This window comes from Rana temporaria, chromosome 8 (assembly GCF_905171775.1).
Source record: "Rana temporaria chromosome 8, aRanTem1.1, whole genome shotgun sequence".
Classification (NCBI taxonomy): Eukaryota; Metazoa; Chordata; class Amphibia; order Anura; family Ranidae; genus Rana; species Rana temporaria.
Genome location: NC_053496.1, coordinates 87,757,254 through 87,782,999, shown reverse-complemented (window position 1 = coordinate 87,782,999; position 25,746 = coordinate 87,757,254). Strand labels below are relative to the sequence as shown.

General features: G+C 41.4%; 1 protein-coding gene across 2 annotated transcripts in view; it reads right to left on the bottom strand.

The window, feature by feature from the left end:
- The window catches only part of LRRTM3 (leucine rich repeat transmembrane neuronal 3), a 141,253-nt gene extending 116,598 nt beyond the window's left edge, over nt 1-24,655 (bottom strand). The window contains exons 1-2 of one of the 2 annotated variants that reach the window (XM_040362151.1): nt 24,294-24,655; nt 20,971-22,502 (exon numbers count right to left, since the gene is read on the bottom strand). In XM_040362151.1, coding sequence (XP_040218085.1) covers nt 20,971-22,502; nt 24,294-24,297 — 1,536 coding nt within the window. In that variant the 5' untranslated portion in view covers nt 24,298-24,655. Of the gene's footprint in view, nt 1-20,650; nt 22,503-24,293 lie in introns of those variants that run through there. The other variant, XM_040362152.1, reaches the window with a different exon arrangement.
- Nucleotides 24,656-25,746: the final 1,091 nt, after the last annotated feature.

The following is a 25,746-nucleotide window of genomic DNA, read 5'->3' as shown; positions in this document are numbered from 1 at the left end:
GGTAGTCACCTGGCACAGCACCACATCACTATCCTTATTGGTCAAATAGCCCTTACACAGCCTGGAGGTGTGTTTGGGGTCATTGTCCTGTTGAAAAATAAATGATGGTCCAACTAAACGCAAACCGGATGGAATAGCATGCCGCTGCAAGATGCTGTGGTAGCCATGCTGGTTCAGTATGCCTTCAATTTTGAATAAATCCCCAACAGTGTCACCAGCAAAGCACCCCCACACCATCACACCTCCTCCTCCATGCTTCACGGTGGGAACCAGGCATGTAGAGTCCATCCGTTCACCTTTTCTGCTTCGCACAAAGACACGGGGGTTGGAACCAAAGATCTCAAGTTTGGACTCATCAGACCAAAGCACAGATTTCCACTGGTCTAATGTCCATTCCTTGTGTTCTTTAGCCCAAACAAGTCTCTTCTGCGTGTTGCCTTTCTTTAGCAGTGGTTTCCTAGCAGATATTCTACCATGAAGGCCTGATTCACACAGTCTCCTCTTACCAGTTCTAGAGATGTGTCTGCTGCAAAAGGTGGCTACTTTGAAGAACCTAGAATATGAAATATATTTTCAGTTGTTTCACACTTTTTTGTTATGTATAATTCCACATGTGTTAATTCATAGTTTTGATGCCTTCAGTGTGAATCTACAATTTTCATAGTCATGAAAATAAAGAAAACTCTTTGAATGAGAAGGTGTGTCCAAACGTTTGGTCTGTACTGTATATTCATAACAAGTGAATATGCTAAGGTATAGGTAAGTAATAAATAGATGCCAAACGCACCTATATCACCAGACTGATGGGGGACAGCCTAATAGAAACACACCGCTGTAATATACCATGTTTGGTGTCTGACAAATCATAACATCATACTATTCAATAGTATATTAGTAAAACATTTTTAGAATTAAATATATTGTATATGTTTTCAGAAAATGTGGCACTTAGGGAGGGTCTGCTGGAGCATGATAAACTATTTCAATTTTTTAGCACACCCATCAGGTCCTTGGGATGATTTGTAAATGCCCTCAAGTTCAGACCAGCAATATTGACTGACTTTATCTGCAGCTCTCTGCTACACCGGGTTGGAGTACTCTGCAAGCAAATTATTGTACATAGGACCCAAAGACCAGAAAAACTTTGTTCAGTACTTTTCATTTTGAATTCTGTTTCTTTTACTGCTGTTTATTTTTTTTATTCGTTTGTACTGTTATTCTATGGATATTTTCTTGAACCATTTTTTTGTTTCTTTAACTAAAATTAAATGTAACAATTATTAAGCTGAATCTCTACATGCTCTAAATCAGAAATTAAAGAATCTTTTTCACTGTGATGGGTAACATTTTTCAAACTCTGTTACATTCCTGCCCGGCCATTTCTAGCAATTATTAAATAATGTTTCTCCATTCCTTGTTTACAACCCACAATACTGAAATAATGAAAAAACATCAGGTGTGGAGTCTGTGCAATCTTGTTAGGACTTGCAGAGAGATTCAATAAGGACTCACATACAGTATTGGCATTTGAGTGTTGATATTCAGCTGTGACCCTTTGCGTAATAACTGAAATCAAACTTGCAGCGAACAAAGCTCCCAGGTAGAGGTTTGTTTGCTATCCGCTTTATGCTTAAAGGGGTTGTAAAGGTACATTTTTTTTTCCCTAAATAGCTTCCTTTACCTTAGTGCAGTCCTCCTTCACTTACCTCATCCTTCTATTTTGCTTTTAAATGTCCTTATTTCTTCTGAGAAATCCTCACTTCCTGTTCTTCTGTCTGTAACTCCACACAGTAATGCAAGGCTTTTTCCCTGGTGTGGAAAAAGCCCCTTGAGGGGGAGGGGCGAGCAGGAGGGTCAGGACACTCTCTACTTTGCAGATAGAGAAAGGAGCTGTGTGTTAGTGGGCGTCCTGACACTCCTGCATGCCCCCTCCCCCCTCAAGAGGCCTTCTTCACACCAAGGAAAAAGCCTTGCATTACTGTGTGTAGTTACAGACAGAAGAACAGGAAGGGTGTATTTCTCAGAAGAAATAAGGACATTTAAAAGCAAAATGGAAGGATGAGGTAAGTGAAGGAGGACTGCACTAAAGTAAAGGAAGCTATTTAGGGAAAAGATTTGTTTCCTTTACAACCCCTTTAACTACTAGCCGACCAGCCACCGTCATTATACGGCGGCAGGTCGGCTCTCCTGGGCGAGAGCCTGTAGCTATATGTCCGCTCTTCGAGCGGCCACTAGGGGCGCGTGCGCGCCGCCGGATGCGCGCGCCCCCGACTCCCGTGCGTGCGCCCGGCGGGCTCGATCGCCGCCGGGCACCCGCGATTGCTCGTTACAGAGCGGGGACCGGGAGCTGTGTGTGTAAACACACAGCTCTCGGTCCTGTCAGCAGGGGAAATGCTGATCTTCTGTTCATACAATGTATGAACAGAGGATCAGTGTTTCCCCTAGTGAGGCCACCCCCCCCCCCACAGTAAGAACACACCCAGGGACATACTTAACCCCTTCCCCGCCCCCTAGTGTTAACCCCTTCACTGCCAGTGGCATTTTTATAGTAATCCAAAGCATTTTTATAGCACTGATCGCTATAAAAATGCCAATGGTCCCAAAAATTTGTCAAAAGTGTCCGAAGTGTCCGCCATAATGTCGCAGTACCGAAAAAAAATCGCTGATCGCCGCCATTACTAGTAAAAAATATATATTAATACAAATGCCATAAAAATACCCCCTATTTTGTAAACGCTATAACTTTTGCGCAAACCAATCAATAAACGCTTATTGCGAATTTTTTTTACGAAAAATATGTAGAAGAATATGTATCGGCCTAAACTGAGGAAAAAAAAGTTTTTTATATATTTTTGGGGGATATTTATTACAGCAAAAAGTAAAAAATATTCATTTTTTTCAAAATTGTCGCTCTATTTTTGTTTATAGCGCAAAAAATAAAAACCGCAGAGGTGATCAAATACCACCAAAAGAAAGCTCTATTTGTGGGGAAAAAAGGCTCCCAATTTTGTTTGGGAGCCACGTCGCACGACCGCGCAATTGTCAGTTAAAGCAGCGCAGTCCCGAATCGCAAAAAGTGCTCTGGTCTTTGGGCAGCAATATGGTCCGGGGGTTAAGTGGTTAAGCTGTCATTAACAGAGCTGCTAAAGTTAGAGGATCTCACTATTACATATCCATCTGTGTATGTACAGCGCCACTTTGAAAAACATTAAAACTGAACAAAATTTCATAAAATGTGGCTCTTAATGTCTATTTGTTTTTTAAACTGTGGCATGTTGACCCACCAAACCTCAAGTGCTATACTTTTAAAATATGGAACATGGGTTAATTAATGCCCCAATTTTAAACTAAAACCTTAAAGTATATGTGAACATAAACCCTTACCTTGTAAAACAACCCATTCAGCTTAAAAATGAAATGCAAAATGTTTGTGTGTGTGTATTATATACTGCATTTATTAGGCCCCATTCACACCTAGGCGTTTTTACGCCTGAAGCGCACTGCTCACAAACGCCAGAGGGGAGAATTAACATTATTCCCTATGGTGACTGTTCACACCTGAACGCCTGAACGCCCAAACGCCTGTCGCGCGAAGCTCAAACAAGTCCCGGACCTTTTTTTGTTGCGCGAATCGCGCGACAGCGGCGTTTGAGCGTTTTTTTTCCCCATAGAAAGTAATGGGAAACGCGCGTATTGAGCGTATCGCGCGACAACGGGCGTTTGCTATGGGCGTTTTGTCGCTTTAATCAATAGAACTTGTCGCCCATGCAGAAGATTAAAAAAAATCTACCAACATAGCAACAAGTGATGAAAAGATGATAATTTTTCCTATTGGCTAAAATAAGAAACGCCGAAGTACGAAAACGTCGCACGACGCTGTATGCAAACGCGCAAATAAGCATGAATACGCGTGAAAAAAAACGCCCGAAAAAACGACCGAACGCCCTACGCTCAGGTGTGAATGCAGCCTTACAGTAAGTGATTACAAAAATCTCTGTTCTCAGCTGCATAAAGGGGGTTGGGGTGGGAGGTGGAGAAACAGCAGTACACTGATTTTCCTTGTGATTGGCTCTGCAGAGGTGGTGGAGTTTTTCAGCACCAATCTTGACTTATAAAACTGGCCACACTGAGATGGATGTGATCAGTTTAAAATAGGGAGGCAGGGGGACTGGCAGGATCAACAGGTGCTTCACATGAAGAAGAAAAGAAGGCTAAACAGCGGCAGGTGAACTACAGGTATCAGCTTACATGTTTCACACCAAGGTCGGGTGCTTACTCATAGCTATGAGAAAGCACTCGACCTTGGTGTGAAACGTAAGCTGATAACTGTAGTTCACCTTTCTATTCGGCACTTGAATAAAGAAATTGCACCGGAGTGCAGCCATCCAGCCTTCTGTTTGCATACAGGGCTTGCACCCTCCATGTGGGATAGAGGATTTTTGGAGCAGCGGGATAAGAGAAACTGCCTTAGAGCGATGTACATGTACATATCCTGGTATGAAGAAAAATAGTAGTAGATGTGGCGATGTTCTATAATTCAATTAATGAATAAAATTGGCATAGTAAAATATTGATAAATAAAATGTTGATACCATTAAAGTGCATACGTGCCTGTGTGCAATGGTGGAATGTGCCAAATATTGCAATAAATAATTTGTGCAAATAAACAAAGTGCAATCAAATATAGACCACTGATGTGATCATATAAAAATCCATGTGGCAAATAATCACAGAATCTGAATATTCCCACTCCTGCTGAATGATATGATAAGTGCAAGTAAACAAAGTGCAAAAAAAATGTGCAATCAAATATAGACCACTGTTGTGATCATATACAAGTCCATATGGCAAATAATCAGAGAAAATATTCCCACTCCTGCTGAGTGATATGATGTGTGCTGGGTGCCTTGTGAAAGATAACACTCTTCCTTCAATAGGTGAACACTGCAATCCGTGTCCCTGCAAAGCCCGCACTCACCGGATTTTTCACCCCCTATGGGGTATGTAAGCCTTCACAGTGTGCCACTGTGTAGCACTGTGGTGATCAAAAAACGTCCCTTGTTCCGCTGGTGTTAGTCCAGTATGGCTCATGTACAGGAAAAAGAAGCCCCAAATAGTGTCTTATCGTTTACAGACACATTTATTGTTAAAACTTAAAATGGGTACTCACAATTTTCGAGTTAAAAAAGGCATGAAATGCTAGCAGTTAGGCCGCGTACACGCGGTCGATCCATCCGATGAGAATGGTCCGACGGGACATTTTCATCTGTTCACCGACGAAGCAGACTAATGGTCTGATGTGCGTACACACCATCAGTTCAAAAACCGATCGGGTCAAAAGGCGGTGACGTAAAACACACAACGTGCTGAAAAAAGTTCAATGCTTCCAAGCATGCGTCGACTTGATTCTGAGCATGCGCAGGTTTTGAACCGATGCTTTTGTGTACTAACCATCGGTTTTGACCGATGGTCAGCCGTCCATCGGTTCGATTTTAAAGCAAGTTCTAAAACTTTGGCCTGAAGGACAAAAGTCCAATGGGCCGTACACATGGTCGGTTTGGACTAATGAAACTGGACTTCGGTCCGTTTTCATCGGTTTGGACCGGTCGTGTGTAAGCGGCCTTAGAAACTGGCGTTCTGCTATCTGTGCTCGACCGGTTTCGTCTTGTGACGCCATCTGGATGCTCCAGATAGCAGAACGCCAGATTTCTAACTGCTAGCATTTCATGCATTTTTTAACTCGAAAATTGTGAGTACACATTTTAAGTTTTAACAATAAATGTGTCTGTAAACGATAAGACACTATTTGGGGCTTCTTTTTCCTGTACATGAGCCATACTGGACTAACACCAGCGGAACAAGGGACGTTTTTTGATCGCCACAGTGCTACACAGTGGCACACACTGTGTAGGCTTACATACCCCATAGGGGGTGAAAAATCCGGTGAGTGCGGGCTTTGCAGGGACACGGATTGCAGTGTTCACCTATTGAAGGACGAGTATTATCTTTCACAAGGCACCTAGCACACATCATATCACTCAGCAGGAGTGGGAATATTTTCTGTGATTATTTGCCATATGGACTTGTATATGATTACAACCATGGTCTATATTTGATTGCACTTTTTTTTGCACTTTGTTTACTTGCACGTATCATATCACTCAGCAGGAGTGGGAATATTCAGATTCTGTGGTTATTTGCCACATGGATTTTTATATGATCACATCAGTGGTCTATATTTGATTGCACTTTGTTTATTTGCACAAATTATTTATTGCAATATTTGGCACATTCCACCATTGCACACAGGCACGCATGCACTTTAATGGTATCAACATTTTATTTATCAATATTTTACTATGCCAATTTTATTCATTAATTGAATTATAGAACATCGCCACATCTACTACTATTTTTCTTCATACACTTTTACTTCATTTAGGTGACAGTAACACGTAGAGGCTGCAGTTCTCTCTTTTTTCCACTCCCTAGGAATACAAGTCCTGACAATTTAAAATATCCATAGCGCGGAATCATATTTAAACACATATCCTGGTATGTTTCACATAAAGGAAGCAATACAAAGAGAACAGATTACTTTTTTTAACACAAGTACATGGTACAGCAGGTACATATCAGGAATAGAGATGGCCTGAACACCCCTCTGTTCGGTTCGCAGCAGAACTCCCGAACAGGGGAAAAGTTCTAACATGAATAGCAAACCATATTGAAGTCTATGGGAGCCGAATGGGAAAAAACAAAAGTGCCCAATTTGAAGGCTTATATGCAAGTAATTGGCCATAAAAGGGGTTTGGGGGTCCGGGTACTGCCCTGGGGTACATGTATCAAAGCAAAACTGTTTTTTAAAAGCAGTGATTTTAATGATGCTTAAAATGCTACAATGAAGATGAGAAACTCCTTTAAATATAGTGCCTGGGGGGTCCCCTTAGCCTGCCTGTAAAGTGGCACACCTGTAGCATTGCATGCTGCAGCAAAAAAAAAAATCAAGAAAATAAAACAAAGTCAAATCATAGATTAAGGTTAATTTCCAGAGTTTGGCACAGCTGCCACATTTTCTGGATAGCATTAGAAACTCATTGACATGTTGCCTAAGGTTGCTCTTCAAATGAAAAATCCATCAGCAAGTATGAAACCTTGTAATGGCAGGTAGGCAAACATAGGAACTCAAGCTGAAATTGCCTGAAAACTAAACCAATCCAGTGGGCCATTTAGCTTCCCAGCATTGACCAAACACTAAAATATACATTTTTCCAGCTTCAGCCTCTACAACATAGTGGGGGTTATTTACGAAAGGCAAATCCACTTTGCACTACAAGTGCAAAGTGCACTTGAAGTTGCACTAAAAGTGCACTTGGAAGTGCAGTCGCTGTAAATCTGAGGGGTAGATCTGAAATTATCTGATTTTATTATCCAATCACATGCAAGCTAAAATGCTGTTTTTAATTCTCCTTGCATGTCTCCCTCAGATCTACAGCGACTGCACTTCCAAGTGCACTTTCAGTGCAATTTCAAATGCACTTTGCACTTGTAGTGCAAAGTGGATTTGCCTTTCGTAAAATAACCCCCAGTATGTTTATGTAAGAGCCTTGGATAGTAACCTGTTATGTAAGAGCCTTGGATAGTAACCTGGCGGTCATCTGTGATTTTGGTCAGGACTGCAACATTACAGCGGACACATCGGACACCATTGACACATTTTTGGGACCATTCACATTTATACAGTGAACAGTGCTATAAATATGCACTGATTACTGTATAAATGTGACTGGCAGGGAAGGGGTTAACCACTGGGGGCGATCAAGGGGTTAATGTGTTCCCTGGAAATGATTCTTAATGTGGGGAGAGGGGACTGACTGGGGGAGGGTCTCCTCTCCCTGACAGGACGTGGATCTCTGTGTTCACACCTGAGTGACGCGGCGGGCACGCGCGTGCGCCCCCCAGTGGCCGGGAGGAGCTGAGGATGTCAATAGACGGCCTCCCGGCATTGTAGAGCCACCTTGTGGCCGTCATTCTACAATGGCCGGGATGGCAAGTGGTTAAAGGAGAAGTACAGCCAAAGCTCCTTTGGCTGTACGTTTCCTGTGGATCACAGGAGTGCAGTTCATTCTGCACTTCTGTGACCCTGCTTTCAGCGCCGGTCCAGGCTCGTGAAAGAACGCGACCATATGGCTGGATCAGCACCCAGCTCAGGCTCTTAGCAAGCCACTGAGAGCCTGAGCCGGTCGCTCCCGCCTCCTGGGGTGGCCAGAGCAGAGAGACGATGACTGACAATATCAACAAATCAATATATACTTAATGCGATTTTTTTGTACCAAAAATATGTAGAAGAATACATGTCGGCCTAAACTAAGAAAAAAAAATATATATTTTTTTTAAATTGGGATATTTATTATAGCAAAAAGTAAAAAATATTGGGCCAGGTTCTCAAAGAGATACAACGGTGTATCTCCTGATACACCGTCGTATCTCTGAGTTAGGCCGGTCATATCTATGCGACTGATTCATAGAATCAGTTACGCATAGATATGCCTAAGATCCGACAGGTGTAACTGTGTTACACCGTCTGATCTTAACTGCAATTTTAAAATGGGCGCTGGGGGCGTTCTCGCTGATTTACGGCGACGATATGTAAATCAGCGAGATACGCCAATTCACGAACGTACGCGGGCCCGACGCAGTCACTTTACATCGTTTACGTAAGCGTTTTCCCGGCGTATACTTACCCCTGCTTCTATGAGGCCAATGTTAAGTATGGCCGTCGTTCCCGCGTCAAATTTTTTTTTTTAGGTCGTTTGCGTACGTCGATTCACAAAAGCGCTGGACGCAAGTTACGCTCACACCGAAACCAATGATGTCCTAGCAACGTCATTGGGAGCAATGCACGCCGGTAGAATTCGCGGACGGCGCATGCGCATTTAAATCGGCGCAGGGATGCGCCTGATTTAAATACTACACCCCCCCTAGCCGCGGAATTTGAATTCCGCCGGGGGATTTACGATGCGCCGCCGCAAGTTTGGAGGTAAGTGTTTTGTGAATTACCCACTTGCCTCTAAAACTTGCGGCGGCGGATCTTAAATCAGATAGATTACGCTGATCTATCTGAATCTGGCCCTCTGTGTTTTTTTTTTCAAAATTGTCACTTTTTTTTTGTTTATAGCGCAAAAAATAGAAACCGCAGAGATGATCAAATACCACCAAAAGAAAGCTCTATTTGAGGACGTCGATTTTATTTGGGAGCCACGTCGCACGACCAAATTGGCCTGGGCAGAAAGGGGGTGAAAATTCCCGGTATTGAAGTAATTTAGCGTTCTTACGTCTGTACACACGCATTTTTTAAGGCCTTTTACATGTGTATTCAAGCTTTGGGGCTTTCTTATTTTAGCCAATGGAAAAAAATAGTGGGAGGAGACCAGTTTCAACTGGCTAAAAAAAAAAAAGTTTGAAATTTATGAAGTGAAGTTGGGAAAAAATAAAAATAGATAGAAAGCTTTCCCTGCCAATGATTGGATGTTTGAAATAAACGCTTCAGCTCTCATTAGTTCGCTGTATTTCCTTTAGTAAATCAGGCCCACGATATTTCAAGACAATACCCACAGGAGCTGCTACTAGCCCACAGGTATTTCAGACAAACAAACCCTTCTGGCAAAAGCCTAACCGCGTCTGATCCTCAAGATGAAATTTATAATTCAAAAGCACAGTGGGGTCTTTTTTTTTTCGGTTAGTAAAAGGATTGGAAGAAAAAGCAATCTTATTTTGCCATTTAGTACATAAAAAAATAAACTATCGTTCAAATGAATTTACTGTTGCCTAAAAATTTATCAAGCACAATATTCAGCGTATCTAAATTTCACCATCCGGCCTGCATTATGCAGACAACATAAGAACATTCAAAGCCATAACAAAAGGAACAAAGTATGTTTTTGCCCAGAAGCTACATCTATTATCCAGTATTTTTTTTTTTTTTTTCTCTTGCTAAAATATGTTCTTCTTTGGAGATCAAGCACAAGGGTAGAACTTCAGTCAAGTTTCTCTCTGCTTCGCTGACTGCCTGTGTATGTGACTTGGATCTGAGTGTGTTATTCTGGGTTTAGGTAGGGATTACATTAGAGTTTAGCGACAATAAGATCACAAGGTGAAAAGAAGCACATTGCCTTTAAACTGATGACATAAAAGATAATTGTCAGTTTAACTGTTTTTTTTTCCGACCTCCTTGAAGGTTTTCTTGATGCGAATGCCCGCTTCTTCTTTAGATGCTTGAAATGGTGATGGCGCTAAAGCTCTCGCAAGGTCTAATTTATCAACTGATGCTAAGGAGCGTCTTTGTTTATCCCATTAGATTTAGATTTACAAAGAATTGAAGGGTTATACGATGGGAAATTTTGACAGCAAAAGTCCGATGTGAACCTTTGAAAACCGTGTTTACGCTTCATCGGACTTTTGCTGTCGGAACTTCCGCCAACAAAAGATTGAGAGCTAGTTCTCAAATTTTCCGGCAGAAAAAATTCCTATCGAAAAATCTGATCGTCTGTAGCAATTCCGACGCGCACAATTCCGACGCATGCTCGGAAACAATTTGACGCATGCTCGAAAGCATTGAACTTAATTTTCTCGGCTTGTCATGGTGTTGTACGTCACAGTGTTCTTGACGGACTTTCAAAAGTTCAGAGAACTTTTGTGTGTATGCAAGCCAAGCTTGAGCGAAATTCCGTTGGAAAAAAACACCCAAGGTTTTTCTGACGGAAAATTTGATTGTGTGTAAGCGGCATCAGTTCACCTTTTCTGAAAAAAAAGTAACACCATAAACCCTTCTTCCCCCCCCTAGTCTCTGCTGTACTTACCTCTTTGGGTGATGAGCTGCCAGTGCCCACACAGCCAGTGCAGCAATCCAAAGATTTGAAATCTCTGCTTTTCTTTCTGCAAGGCTTCTGGGAGAGATCAGAACGATGCTCTGTGCTGGCGCTGACCAATCAAAATCACTCTGATCTGTCCTGGAAGTACTGCAGAAAGAAGAGGGAGAAACTTTAAAGGTGAACTAACACCATACACCCTCACCCCCCTGGTCCCCGCTCTGTGGGTGATGAGCTGTCAGTGCCCTCACAGCAGGTGCAGTGGTACAGGGATTTTAAATCCCCACTCTTCTCCTTTCTTAGCGTTTCCGGGACAGATCAGGGTGATACTGATTGGTCAACGCCAGCACAGAGCATCACTTTGATCCATCCCAGAATCCTTGCAGAAAGAAGAGAAGAGCAGGGATTTCAAATCCCTGTACCGCTGTCCCTGCTGCATAGGTACTGACAACTCATTACCCTCAGGCCTCGACGAGTTTCTCGGCAAAAACCAGCAAGAAACTTGCTGTTTTTTTTTTTTTTTTGCAGAGGAAACCGGTCGTGTGTACATATTTCGACGAGGAAACTGTCGAGGAACTCTACGAGCCAAAAAGAGAGCATGTTCTCTTTTTGGAGAAAATGGAGGAATGGAGGAATGGAGAAAATTGGCACGTCGAGTTCCTCGACAGCCTAACAAGGAACTCGACGAGCAAAACTATGTGTTTCGCCCATCTACATCCTCGGTCGTGTATACGAGGCCTCAGAGGTGAAAACGTGTATGGTGTTAGTTCACCTTTTCATTTTTTTCTCAAAAGGTGAACTTACACTTTAAAGTTTGAAGACTGGTGCAACTACTCCTGTGAAGTAAACAGTATATTAGCCTTTAGTAAGTCAACCCAATGTCTTTAGCAAGATAGCTGTCAAACCAAAAGGCCATTAGGTGGCGGCTCAGGTAGTGTTCATTTTTACTTCAAATTTCGATTTCGTTTTATGTCATAGGAGTTGATTTACTATGGGGCAAATAGACTTTGCACTTTGTGAAGTCTAGTTGCACTCTGCAAGTACAGTTGCTCCACAGGTTAGTACAGGGCTTGACAAGTTTGCTTGGAATCTAGGAGCCAGCTAAAAAGTTAGGAGCCCGGAACGCACCCCGTCCCGCCGAACGCATACGTGAGTAGCGCCCGCATATGAAAGCGGTGTTCAAACCACACATGTGAGGTATCGCCGCGATTGGTAGAGCGAGAGCAATAATTCTAGCCCTAGACCTCCTCTGTAACTCAAAACATGCAACCTGTAGAATTTTTTTTTAAACGTCGCCTATGGAGATTTTAAAGGGTAAAAGTTTGTCGCCATTCCACGAGCGGACGCAATTTTGAAGTGTGTTGGGTATTGATTTACTCGGCGTAACATTATCTTTCACAATATAAAATAAATTGGGCTAACTTTACTGTTGTCTTATTTTTTTATTTAAAAAAGTGTATTTTTTCCCAAAAAAGTGCGCTTGTAAGACCGCTGCGCAAATACAGTGTGACAGAAAGTATTGCATCGAAGCATTTTTGCTTGCACATGATTGGATGATAAAAGTCAGCAGAGCTTCTGCTCATTAACTAAGTTCTGGAGCAACTGCACTTGCAGAGTGTAACTGCACTATTTGCCTTAAAGGGTCACTAAAGGAAAACATTTTTTTAGCTGAAATGACTGTTTACAGGACATAGAGACATAATAGTTAACTGATTCCTTTTAAAAATGATTAAACATAGATAAAAAACAATCATATAATGTGCCTGCAGTGTAGTTTCGTTTTTGCTGTTGTTTGCTGGTTCTCTGATGTACAGAGAGCCACTAGAGGGCAGTCAGCCAATAGAGAGCAGTGATACTTTGTCTAAAACTCCTCAGCACCAATCCAGTTTCGTTTTACACACAGCTCCTTGATTAGTGACCACCGTGAGAAATCTCCCAGTACTGTGGTTATCAGGAAACAGGCAACCAGGAAGTGTCCAGAACAGAGAGGATTTACAGCAACATGAAAGCAAAAACGAACAATGAGGACATGAAACCAGGACTGCAGTAAGGTAAAGGAAGCTATTTAGCTAAAAAAAAAAATTCCTTTAGTGACCCTTTAAGTAAATCCACCCTATAGTCTTTTGACTAAAATGCCATTTTAGTGTTTGTCGTATTTTAGTTATATGAATTGTTTTAGTTTTAGTCATGTTTAAGTCATCTGAATTGCTTTGGTCGTATTTTAGTAGACTAAAATCAAATGGGTTTAGTTAAATTGTAAGGGAATATTTAAGCATTTCTCTAGAATTTCCAAACTCATGATATACTTCTGGAGTAAAAATCTAATAACATGTTATTATTTATGGTATTAAAGTGGATGTAAACCCAATTCATGAAATTTGAGCTGGGCACATATATCTGCAGTATTTTTTTATCCCCCATTCAAAGAGCTAAGTCCCATAGCTTTCTCCTGAACCGTTCCTCTGTTATCAGCCTGATAACTCCTGACAAATTCTCGGACACATCAGATAAAAGCAGCCTGACATTTCTGTCAGGGGAGGTTGTTAAAACACATTAGCAGGGAGCTGAACCTGTTACAAAACACCTCTGAGAGTCTCTGCCTATGATGAGAGGGGGTGTGTGCCTTTCCTCCAATCAGCAATGTTAGCTATCTTGGCTGTATGCCCAGACATCACACTCTGTGTGGAAGAGAAGGAAGAGAAGATCTCCTAACACGATCTGAACTTTCGAAACAGTATATAAATGTGAAGACAGCAGATATACATGTAAAACCTGTGTAGGGAGATTTGGTTCATCCCTATGTATCATCTGAGGCTGTTCACTTCACTGGGTGTAGGGAGGGTTTACATCCACTTTAAGGTCTGAACATACACTACAGACACAGATTTAGCTGTTGTGATATATAATGTCTTTATAAATCAATCCAAGTTTCATAAACAAACAAAAATATCTATTTTTGACAAACAGAAGTGCAACTTTAAAGTATAAAAATGCCCAAAAACTGTAAACTCTATTGGCTGTAATGCCATTGCACATATTACCTGAATATATTACCAATATTAAATATAAAAAAAATAAGAATAGCCTTTTTTCTAAATTTATTTTTCTTTCACCAGCTTAGTAGATTCCCCCTGGTTATTCTTATGTGGTAGTGCAGTGTTCATTTTGACATCAAATTCAAATTTAGTTTTAATCACTGTATTTTGACTATGCCATTTTAGTTTAAGTCATAATTTGGTTATCTATATTCATTTTGTTTTAGTCATATTTTAGTGAACTAAAATTGTGTTTATTTATTTGTGGAAATGAACACTGGTGTCAGGTGAGATATACAAAATATGAAGCAAAGTGAGTGGCAGACTGATGGTGTCCTGGTCAGCCTCTTTTCCTATAATATACTCACCCCCCCCCCTTTTCACTTTTTTCCCTTCTTGCTTTAGCTTCCTTATTTTTCATTACTGGACAGATCTAGACAAAGGAACCTAGTACCGTATTTATCGGCGTATACCGCGCACTTTTTTGCCCTGAAATTCAGGGCAAAATGGTGGGTGCGCGATATACGCCGATACCTGCCGAGTTTGAATTACTGCGCCAGCATATACCGAGCGCAGTACACTCGTGTATAGTCGGGCAGGCTTGGCTTCTCTCGCAGTCACGTCCTGGACGTACAGGACGCACAGGACGTGACCGCGAGAGGAGCCGAGCCTGCCCGACTATACACAAGTGTATTGCGCTCGGTATATGCCGGCGCAGTAGTTCAAACTCAGCGCGGGAAGCGGGGATTGAGCGGGGAGGACACCGCAGAAGGACGCCGGACCCGACGAGGAGGACACCACAGAAGCCGCAGACGAATGCCGGACCCGACGAGGCCGCCGCGCAAGACACCAAAACTGTAAGTACTTTTTTTTACAGGAATGCGGGTCCACTTTAGGGGTGCGCGCTATACGCCGGAGCGCGCAATACACCATGCCCACTTAGATAAGCTTACTTATTGTGTTACTAATTGCACTTTATGTTACATGGTCCAACCCTCTTAACCTCCCTAGCGGTATGATTATTTCCGATTTTAGGTGCTGAAAGCGGTACCATTATTTGCAAGGAAATTTGGCGTTTTATACTGTAGGCCTGTAATTTTTAGGAATAACTCACTTAAATCTGACCAAACAGGAGTCTAGTAGGCATCCCGGGTATGACATTTTTTTTAAAACAAAATTATAAATTATAATATAATAAATAATTCTAAATAATTCTAACAAATAATAATATAATTATAATAAAAATGATTCAATAATGTAATCAACTCAAAATCACTGAAATTTGCTCAGTTGCAGAATTGTCGCTGTCATTACTTTTATTTTTTTATGCCGAATTTCCCCACAAATCGCTATTGCACAATTCTGCAAGTGATTATAATTTATTATCGCTGTTTTCTAGCTGCTCTAAAACCATTTTTTACATAAAGGGACACTTTTGGTTGCTATGGACAATCTACAGTTTGCAGGCAGAAAGAACAGATTTTATTATATAAAAAAACATATAGGGCACTGGGCAGACCACTAGGGACAAGGGGGGGGGGGTGTGTTTTTTACATACAGTGCTGTAATCTATAAGATTACAGTATACTGTATGTAAGGTGTTTGTTTACCTGTTTGAATTTGGCGCCGTTCTCCGCTCCCGTGCTTCGTAACGTCGCAGGGAACGGAGATCGGCGGGGACCCGCTCGCTCAAACAGCCTTGGTGGCATCGCTGGATCCAGGGACAAGGTAAGTAAACCCTGCCTATAGATGCTGCGAGGCGAGCCAGAGTCTGACTCGGGGTTACCGATCGCAGCACAAAAATGTAACCCCGAGTCAGACTCTGGAATACCGCCAGGGGGGTTAATTATACCCACCGACAACCCTGGTGCCCTATTGTACAGCTGACAATGGTTTGTAAAATGGTACTATCTCTCCCTAAGTACCCTTGGTAGCTTTAATGATTTTCAAAAAAAAAGAAAAAAAGAGAGTGAAAGATAATGGTAAAGTCTAAATAAGAGGTAAAATAAACCTTAACAAGCCAATTCGTTTTAGGGTGGTTATTGAGGACACCCTTCATCAGGCTTCAAACTTAAAGGAGATAGAGATAACTGGACTATAAAGCAGGGCTTGACAAATTTGCTTGGAATCTAGGAGCCAGCTAAAAAAGTTAGGAGCCAGAAAAGCACCCCGTCCCGCCGAACTTGCGTGCAGAAGCGAACGCATATATGAGTAGCGCCCGCATATGAAAGCGGTGTTTAAACCACACATGAGAGGTATCGCCGCGATTGGTAGAGCGAGAGCAATAATTCTAGCCCTAGACCTCCTCTTCAACTCAAAACATGCAACCTGTAGAATTTTTTAAACGTCGCCTATGGAGATTTTAAAGGGTAAAAGTTTGTCGCCATTCCACGAGCGTACGCAATTTTGAAGCGTGACATGTTGGGTATCAATTTACTTGGCGTAACATAATCTTTCATAATATAAAAAAAATTGGGCTTACTTTACTGGTGTCTTATTTTTTTATTAAAAAAAAGTGTATTTTTTCCCAAAAAAGTGCGCTTGTAAGACCGCTGCGCAAATACGATGTAACAGAAAGTATTGCATCAACCGCCATTTTATTCTCTAGGGTGTTAGAATAAAAAATATATATAATGTTTGGGGGTTCTAATTAGAGGGAAGGAGATGGCAGTGAAAACAGACAGGGGAAGCTCCATTAGCATTGCTGGTTGTCTTGTCATACCAACGGCCAACACACGATGGCGCCAGATCACAGAAGGAAGCATAGGCCTGCAGAAGGCCGCAAAGCCCAGGCCCGACGCAATGGGAGGTGGGGGCGCACGAAGACACAGGATACCCCAGCTGTGCCGCCCCAGGCACCAGGTCGCTAATTCTAGTCCCGGGGTTTGTCGAACCCTGCTATAAAGAACTTTCCAGCTGCTGAAGCGATCCCACCACAAAGCTATCAACAAACCAGACGTCTTTACAGCCTAAATATTCCTATCCTTTGAAAGTAAAAAGTGTTGGCATGTTAATGAAATTTCTTATCAAAAAACATACTTTATTACTTGAAATATACAGTTGGTTTGGCATTCTCTTTGTTCAATATTTTGTATATCTTGCCTTTCTTGACAGAAGTTATGGTTAACTGAGGTTGGAGAGCTTTTGGGGCGTTAATATCAGACTCATCAAGGGCAGAACTGAAGACTCTGGCAATGACAACTCCCCAATGGAGTTCTATACAGATAAAAATAACCAGTTAGTGTATTAGCTTGTGTCTGTTCATCCAGAACTACACATCAATTGAGGTAGTCACCTCAGGCCTTAAGCACAACTAGACCGCCTTGTTGTGCTTCAGAAATACTTTTGTAGGCAGAGGCCTCCAGAGACTGTCCTACGTTTCATTCTCTTCTGCCAACCATGACCAGGTTGTATTTGCTTCTCAGGTTCAATTGCTGTACAAATAACTCCCTCCATGCTACTTTACCATCCTCTAATACTATATAGCCTAATTATAATGGCAGTGCAAGGGGCAATGACGATTAATAAAGTGCAGTTATCCATAGAAACCTACAGATTTTAGATTAAAGAAGCCAATGTATATACAGTTATTGCACTTTGCTTTATTAGGCCCCATTCACCCTGATACATTTTCCAGGCGGTTTGGCGCTAAAAATAGCGCCTAAATACCGCCTGAAAAAATACTGCCCTGCAGTCTTCAGTGTGAAAGCCCGAAGGCTTTCACACTGAAGCGGTGCGCAAGCAGGACCGCTCCAAAAGTCCTGCTAGCCGCATCTTTGGAGCGGTAAAGGAGCGGGGTGTTTACCGCTCCTCCACTGCTCCTTCCCTGTGGTAATACCGCTGGCATTGCGGGCGGTATTAGCCCTTTTTCGGCCTCTAGCGGGGGGGTAAAATCACACTGCTAGAGGCTGAATTAAAACTACGATATATCGGCGCTAAAAATAGCGCCGCTATACCACCAGCGCACCTCCTGCGCCCAGTGTGAAAGGGGCGTTAACCTCTTGGTATGTGTCAAAACATGAAAAAAAAACTACACAGCATCAACATACTAAAAACCTCAAATAAAGTGCATACTTGTTAAACTGGTCAACAGGGGCGGACTGACAACTCATGGGGCCCCCGGGCAATAGGAGATTATGGGGCCCCCGGGCAATAGGAGATTATGGGGCCCCTGGGAAATAGATTATGGGGCCACACAGTATACATACACACAGAATACACATACACACACTGAAAAGGTACTGGAGAAGCGGGGCAGCTTTAATCTTGGGATTTTTTTTTTTAAAACACAGATTTTAACATACTATACCTGGTTTTACTGAGGCTGGCAACCCTGATGGGGCCCCTTAGTGGCATGGGGTCCTCGGGGCAGTGCCCGAGTTTCCGAATGGTCAGTCCGCCCCTGCTGGTCAATGCAAGGAGTAATGATGTTGTGCAAAGTCCAGTAACCTCCAGCAACCCCAGTTCAGGTTATTGAAGTCATATTGGTATAAGATCTCTTATTGGTTGCACTTGCTTGGTTACTGCTCTTTGTACATTATTCTTACAGAATAAGCATAAGTACGTTTTGGTGCATTTAGTTATTTTTTCTGAAAACCACTTGCTTCTTTTGCAATATAAGCAGATCACATAACTGTTTCCCTGTCCAAAAAATTCAACCATGAATGCACGGCAGAACAAAACACATCATACTGTAATCATCTCCTTGTAAAATAAACATCTGTTTTACAACGGAAAATTAAAAACTGGAACACAGTAAGTAGCGTTATAAAAAAAAAAAATCATATTTTTTTTTTTCCTCCACTGACATGTTTATGGATCGATGTGCTGCAATCTGCATCAACCAATCTAATTTCAGCAGTAATATTATGTTTATTAAAACCTAATATTTAATTGGTTGCTATAGATTACAACACATCATTGCTTTCTTATAAAATAAAGCTTCTATTATTCCGTTTTGCCAAAGTCAAGTATGCAAAATCTGTATTCAGATCCTCTAACTGGCGGAGATGTCACATCAGCCTGTACTGCTCATAAAAGGACTTGTCTCGACACGAAAATAGCAGAACCATACAGACGTTTGCCGAGGTTGGAGGAGACTGATAAGGTCAAAAACACACTGTATCCTTAGAACGTTGCCTCCAGTTACGGAAGAAATAGGATTTTATAGCTTAAATAGTCTAGCAAACTGCAGCTCCATAGTTCTACATTGATGGTATTACATATATAGGGGCACATCCACAAAAGAATTACGCCGGCGTATCTATTGATACGCCGCGTAATTTTAAAGTTCCCGCGTCGTATCTTTGTTTTGTATCTACAAAACAAGATACGACTGCATCTGGGATCGATCCGACAGGCGTACGTCTTAGTACGCCGTCGGATCTTAGGTGCATTTTTCCGCCGGCCGCTAGGTGGCTTTTTCGGTCGAATTCCGCGTTGAGTATGCAAATTAGCTAGTAACGGCGATCCACGAACGTACGTCCGCATTTTTTTACGTCGTTTGCGTTCGGCTTTTTCCGGCTTATAGTTACCCCTGCTATATGAGGCGCAGCCAATGTTAAGTATGGCCGTCGTTCCTGCATCAAATTTTAAAAATGTTACGTCGTTTGCGTAAGTCGTTCGCGAATAGGGCTTTGCGTAGAATGACGTCACCGTCGTAAACATTGGCTTGTTCCGGTTTAATTTCGAGCATGCGCACTGGGATACCCCCATGAACGCCGTTAAAAAAAAAACGTTGTTTACGTCGGGTCACGACTTATTTACATACCGTGTTTCCCCGAAAATAAGACCGGGTCTTATATTAATTCTGGCTAAAAAAAACACACTAGGGCTTATTTTCAGCGGATGTCTTATTTATTTATGGTATGTACAAAAAAGTTTCTCCCCCTGTCAGCTCTGGAGTCAGCATTGTGAAATTCTGTAATCCCAAAAATAAACCTTTGTTTAAAGACCTTATAAAATGATGTAATCCGTTCTGTAAAAAGATGATAGTGTGCAGTGTGTCTCCTTGTGTAACATTATTGTGGAAAATACCTTATTTACAGTGCCGCTTGCCGCTCACGTGACCCGCTTGAGCTCTTCTTCGCTACTCCCAAATACTGCAGAGGGAGGGGCCAAGATCCCCAATGACGTCAGCCCCACTCTGAGTACTGCAGTGGGTAGGGGCTTAATAACGTTTTATTGAAAAAAAAACAGCTGACATCAGCCGGGAGGAAAGGAGAAGAGCTCCGGCGGGTCACGTGAGCGCCCAGCAGTGCTGTAAATAAGGTATTTTCCACAATAGAGTTACAAAAGGGAGACACACTGCACATTATATAATCTTTTTACAGATTGGATTACATGTTTTTACAAGGACTTTAACTAGGGCTTATTTTTGGGGTAGGGCTTATATTGGAGCCATCCCAGAAACTCACGCTAGGTCTTATTTTTGGGGTAGGGCTTATTTTCGGAGAAACAGGGTAAAACACGCCCCCATCACATCCATTTGAATTGCGCGCCCATACGCCGCCAAAGATACACTACGCCACTGTAACTTACGGCGCGAATTCTTTGAGGATTCCAAAAAAAAAGTTACGGCGCCATAGTGTATCTTAGATACGCTACGCCCGATGCAAAAGTGCGCCGATGTACGTGGATCTGCCCCATAGGCAATATTTTCATTTTTTATTTATTTTTTGGAACAACCAACAAGCACGCAACCAATGCTACACCATGGATTAAAGAAATGTCAGCTCAACTCTCCAAAATCTTAAAACATGTCATACTTTAATCCCCAAAAAAATAATAAAAAAATAAAGGAAACAGCACCATAACTCACAATAGACTGCACACCATCTCACTGTGACTTTATATCAGCTTGTCTTGAAATGTTGTTGGCTTATAATTTGGCAGGAGAAATAAACATATTCATAAATGGACAGTTGCTTATAGGTGGCGTTAGTGAAAAGTGACAGAAAAGTTAAAATGCTACAGTTCAATAAAAAAATAAGCCAAGTCATCCTAAAAAAAAAAAAAAAAAAATGGAAATAAAAAATAAATAAGAAGTGTATTTGCAATGTTTATACCTCACATTCCCTGGAACCTGATTTGGTATATGTGCAGGAACCAGTAGTGCTTATGGATTCACAAGTCTCTCTGCTTGTCGCAGGCTTGTAGTCTACATAAAATTCCTGTGGCGTTAGGCTAATCTGTGTTAGGGATGATCTTTTTGTTTGGCTGTGATTTTTCATAAGAGTAGCCTGCTGCAGATGCCTAACACCTGCGGGAGACCGTCTCCATGACACGTAGATTACTAAGGAGATCACTAACACAGACAGGAACAGCGCTATAGTCCCCGCTATGATTTTATGTAAAGAAACGCTATCCGCATCCCCGCTGGTCTCATAGCCGGGTCCCGTCACTCCAACCGTCGGGGGCATTGAGTGGTTACTTTCATGCTTAGTTCTCAATATTTTGTGTTTTGCAGTTGTATTCCGACCGGTGGTTTTCAACTCCCTGCTTTCTGTAACATTTGTGCCGCAAACGTTGTAGTTTTTGACTCCCTGCATGACGTTGATCCCCTGCAGGTCCTTAGGGCTGGCACAAAGGATCGTGTTGTCCCGAAGGCCTTTAAAATTTTTAAGCCAGTTGACCAAAGAACAAATATTTCTGCTACATTCCCAGATATTGCCAGCAAGACCTACGTCGCTAAGAGACCCCCAGCTGTCCAGGATCTCCTGGCCTATGAAGGTCAGTTTGTTGGAATCCAGGTTGAGTCGCTGTAGATTGGGTACGCACTGAAAGACGCTTGGGCCGCTGAAGGCCTCTATTTCGTTACCAGATAAATCAAGCCTCTGTAAGGAGGTCCAGGTCCAAGACATGGTTTGACCAATGAAGCTGATCCTGTTCCATTGTAAGTAGAGGTTCTGTAGGCTGACCAGCCTGGGGAAAAGGGCTAGGTTAAGTTTGGAAAAATGGTTGTGCTCTAAGTGAAGTTCCTTCAACCTGATCATACCTGTGAAAACATTTCTGGCCAAACTGCGGATTCGGTTATACCCCAGATCCAAAAGTTCCATATTTCTGCAGTCCTGAAATATCCGAACTGGAATGTTACGCAGTAAATTTGACCTCAAGTGTAAGCTCTGCAGTTTCCTCAATCCCTTAAACAGTCCAGGTCCCAATTTCTGGATAGTGTTGTAGGAAAGATCTAAGTTTCTTATGTTAGTGACTGGTCTGAAGGTGTTGTTTAGCAGATGGGAAATCCGGTTAGAACTCAGAACAAGCTCCTTTAATCGACGGATCCCATTGAATGCATTTTCATCAATACTGCTAATATGGTTATGGTCTATGTACAGCCAAGTGAGCTGATTAAGACCTTTAAATTGATTATATTTCAGTAAGTAGAGGCTGTTATACCGGAGAGACAAGCCGACACATCCAGGAGATATTGATGAAGGGATTTCCTGCAGCTTCTGAGACTCGCAATAAAACATTTTTCCATCACACCTACATCCTGTAGGGCACCCACGTTCAGCAGAGGAGAGCATTGCCATGTAAACCAGCAGGGCTATAGGCAGGAATATAGCAGATCCTCTTAGTAACCGATAAGGGTTGAAACCTACAAGCGAAAGCCTGAAAGTAATTTTCTGAATGACAGTGAATACAATATAGACACAATATAAAACAACATCACAAAAGCTGGCATCCAGCCCTCTCATGGGTGGCAAAACACTGTGCCCAATTTGTGCCAGTCTGCATTCAAACGGACAGAACTGCATATCGGTGTAATACATACAAATATAGATAGGAACAGAGAGTGATAGAAGGTAGAGATAGAGGAGAGGGACGATGGATAGAGATAGATAGATAGATAGATAGATAGATAGATAGATAGATAGATAGATAGATAGATAGATAGGTAGATAGGTAGATATAAAGGTAGATAGGTAGGTAGATAGGTAGGTAGATAGATAGATATATAGATAGATAGATAGATAGATAGATAGATAGATAGATAGATAGATAGATAGATAGATAGATAGATAGATAGGTAGATAGATAGATAGATAGATAGATAGATAGATAGATAGATAGATAGATAGATAGATAGATAGATCTATAGTAGACAGATATAGGATAGATAGATAGATAGATAGATAGATAGATAGATAGATAGATAGATAGATAGATAGATAGATAGATAGAGATAGAGAGAGAGAGAGAGAGAGAGATAGATAGTTAGATAGATAGATAGATAGATAGATAGATAGATAGATAGATAGATAGATAGATAGATAGATCTACAGTAGACAGATATGGGATAGATAGATATATAGATAGATAGATAGATAGATAGATAGATAGATAGATAGATAGATAGATAGATAGAGATAAAGATCCATGCTAGATATATATTAGCAAGAAAGATCGATTGATCCATAGTAGATACAGTAAATTGTGTTAGATGGATAGATAGATAGATAGATAGATAGATAGATAGATAGATAGATAGATAGAAGCTGGGTAGATAAATTGATTGATCCATAGTAGATATATATACTGGATAATAGATAGATAGATCTATAGGAGACATATATTGGATAATAGATACATATAAGATAGATAGACAGATACATATATAGACAGACAGACAGCTCCATAGTAGATAGATATTGGATAGAAAGAATAGATAGATAAATGGAATAGATAGATAGATAGATAGATAGATAGATAGATAGATAGATAGATAGATAGATAGATAGAGAGATAGATAGAATAGATAGGTCCATAGTAGATAGATATCGGATAGAAAGAATAGATAGATAAATGGAATAGATAGATAGATAGAATAGATAGGTCCATAGTAGATAGACATTGGATAGAAAGAATAGATAGATAGATAGATAGATAGATAGATAGATAGATAGATAGATAGATAGATAGATAGACATTGGATAGAAATAGTAGATATATATATATATATATATATATATATAATATAATAGATATAATAGATAGATAGATAGATATATAGATAGATAGATAGATAGATAGATAGATAGATAGATAGATAGATAGATAGATAGATAGATAGATAGAATATATAGATAGATAGGTCCATAGAAGATTTATATTGGATAATAGATAGATATAAGATAGACAGACACATATATAGACAGACAGACACCTCTCTAGTAGATAGAATAGATAGACAGATCTATCCAGTGATACACATAGACACATGTATCATGTAATGTGTGATAGATAGAGATGTGAGTGTGAGTTTGTGTTCGCTATCCCATAGATACATGGAGGTAAGTAGTAGGTAGGTGTGTATGTAGAAGTGTATGGATGGATGTGCCATGCTGGTACCTGGTGACATGTAATGTGATGCCAGTAATACACGTACCCATTCTTCATTCATTGGAGAGCTGCTCCTCAGGGTAGTTATAGCCTCGTATGGGGCCACAGGCACTTCGCCTCTTGTAGCTGCATTGTGGTGATCAGGGCTTCCTCCACACATCCAGTGACTTTCCTCCTGGCTGGGAGAGAGGGACACTTTGCACCATCATTATTGGTCTGATCCCCCAACACTTGTCCCAGGGCTCAGTCCATCACCTCTCTCTCCTATAGATGATCCCAATACATTATGGATAGGATCCCTGCCAAGTGACTCCTGAGTAATCAGTGAGATGAAGAAGGCAGTGTGATCTCCCCGGCAGGATGGGTCCTCTCTCTCTCCCTCTCGCAGACTCGCACACTTCTCTATGGCTGTGTCTGTAGGATGTGAATGCGTTCTCTCTCTCTCTCTGTAACTATGAGCTGATTAGCCTATTACATTGGGATTGTGCTCTGCGTGCCTTCTGTTGTGCCGCGGGAGAGCGCCCCCTGATGGGAGATGGCGTTATTATTATGCATGGCTGTATGCATGCACCTTCATGTACTGCATATAATTCCTTCGCCCTGGAATCATTCAAATGTATGTAAAACAAATCAAACGGCAAGCACTCCAGCTTCCAGAATAAACTCCATTAAGCGTGATTAAAATGCAGCACTTTAATGTAAGTGCAAATTACTAAAGTGTGCTTTTATGTTCATGTTTTTAAATGGCTCTTGGCTTGTGATGGAGTGTGTACATGTTCTGGAGGGGGTTCCTTGTAATATTCCCCGCTCCATTCATTACATAGAAATTTAGGGGGTAAAGGGACTCGAAACTGGTTTAACAAAAAAAATAAAAGTATGTATTATTAACCACTTCAGCTCCGGAAGATTTACCTCCATTCGTGACCAGGCCATTTTTTGCGATACAGCGCTGCGCTTTTTTAACTGACAATTGCGCGGCCGTGCGATGCTGTAAATAAAAAAATAATGATGTAATTTTTTCCCCACAAATAGAGCTTTCTTTTGGTGGTATTTTATTACCTCTGCGTTTTTTATTTTTTGCATTTTTTATTAAAAAAAATAGCCCAACATTTAAAAAAAAAAAACCCTCAATATTTTTTACTTTTTGCTATAAAACACATCCAATAAAAAATGTGAAACAAAATCAAATTTCTTTATCAGTTTAGGTCATTATGTATTCTGCTACATATTTTTGGTTAAAAAAAAAACAATGGCCCAGATTCACGTAGATGGGCGCAAAATTGTGCCGGCGTAACGTATCTCATTTACGTTACGCCGCCGCAAGTTTTTCAGGCAAGTGCTTTATTCACAAAGCACTTGCCTGTAAAGTTGTGGCGGCGTAGCGTAAATCACCCGGCGGAATTCAAATTCGGCGGGTAGGGGGCGTGTATCATTTAAATGATGCGTGTCCCCGCGCCGAACGAACTGCGCATGCGCCGTCCGTAAAATATCCCAGTGTG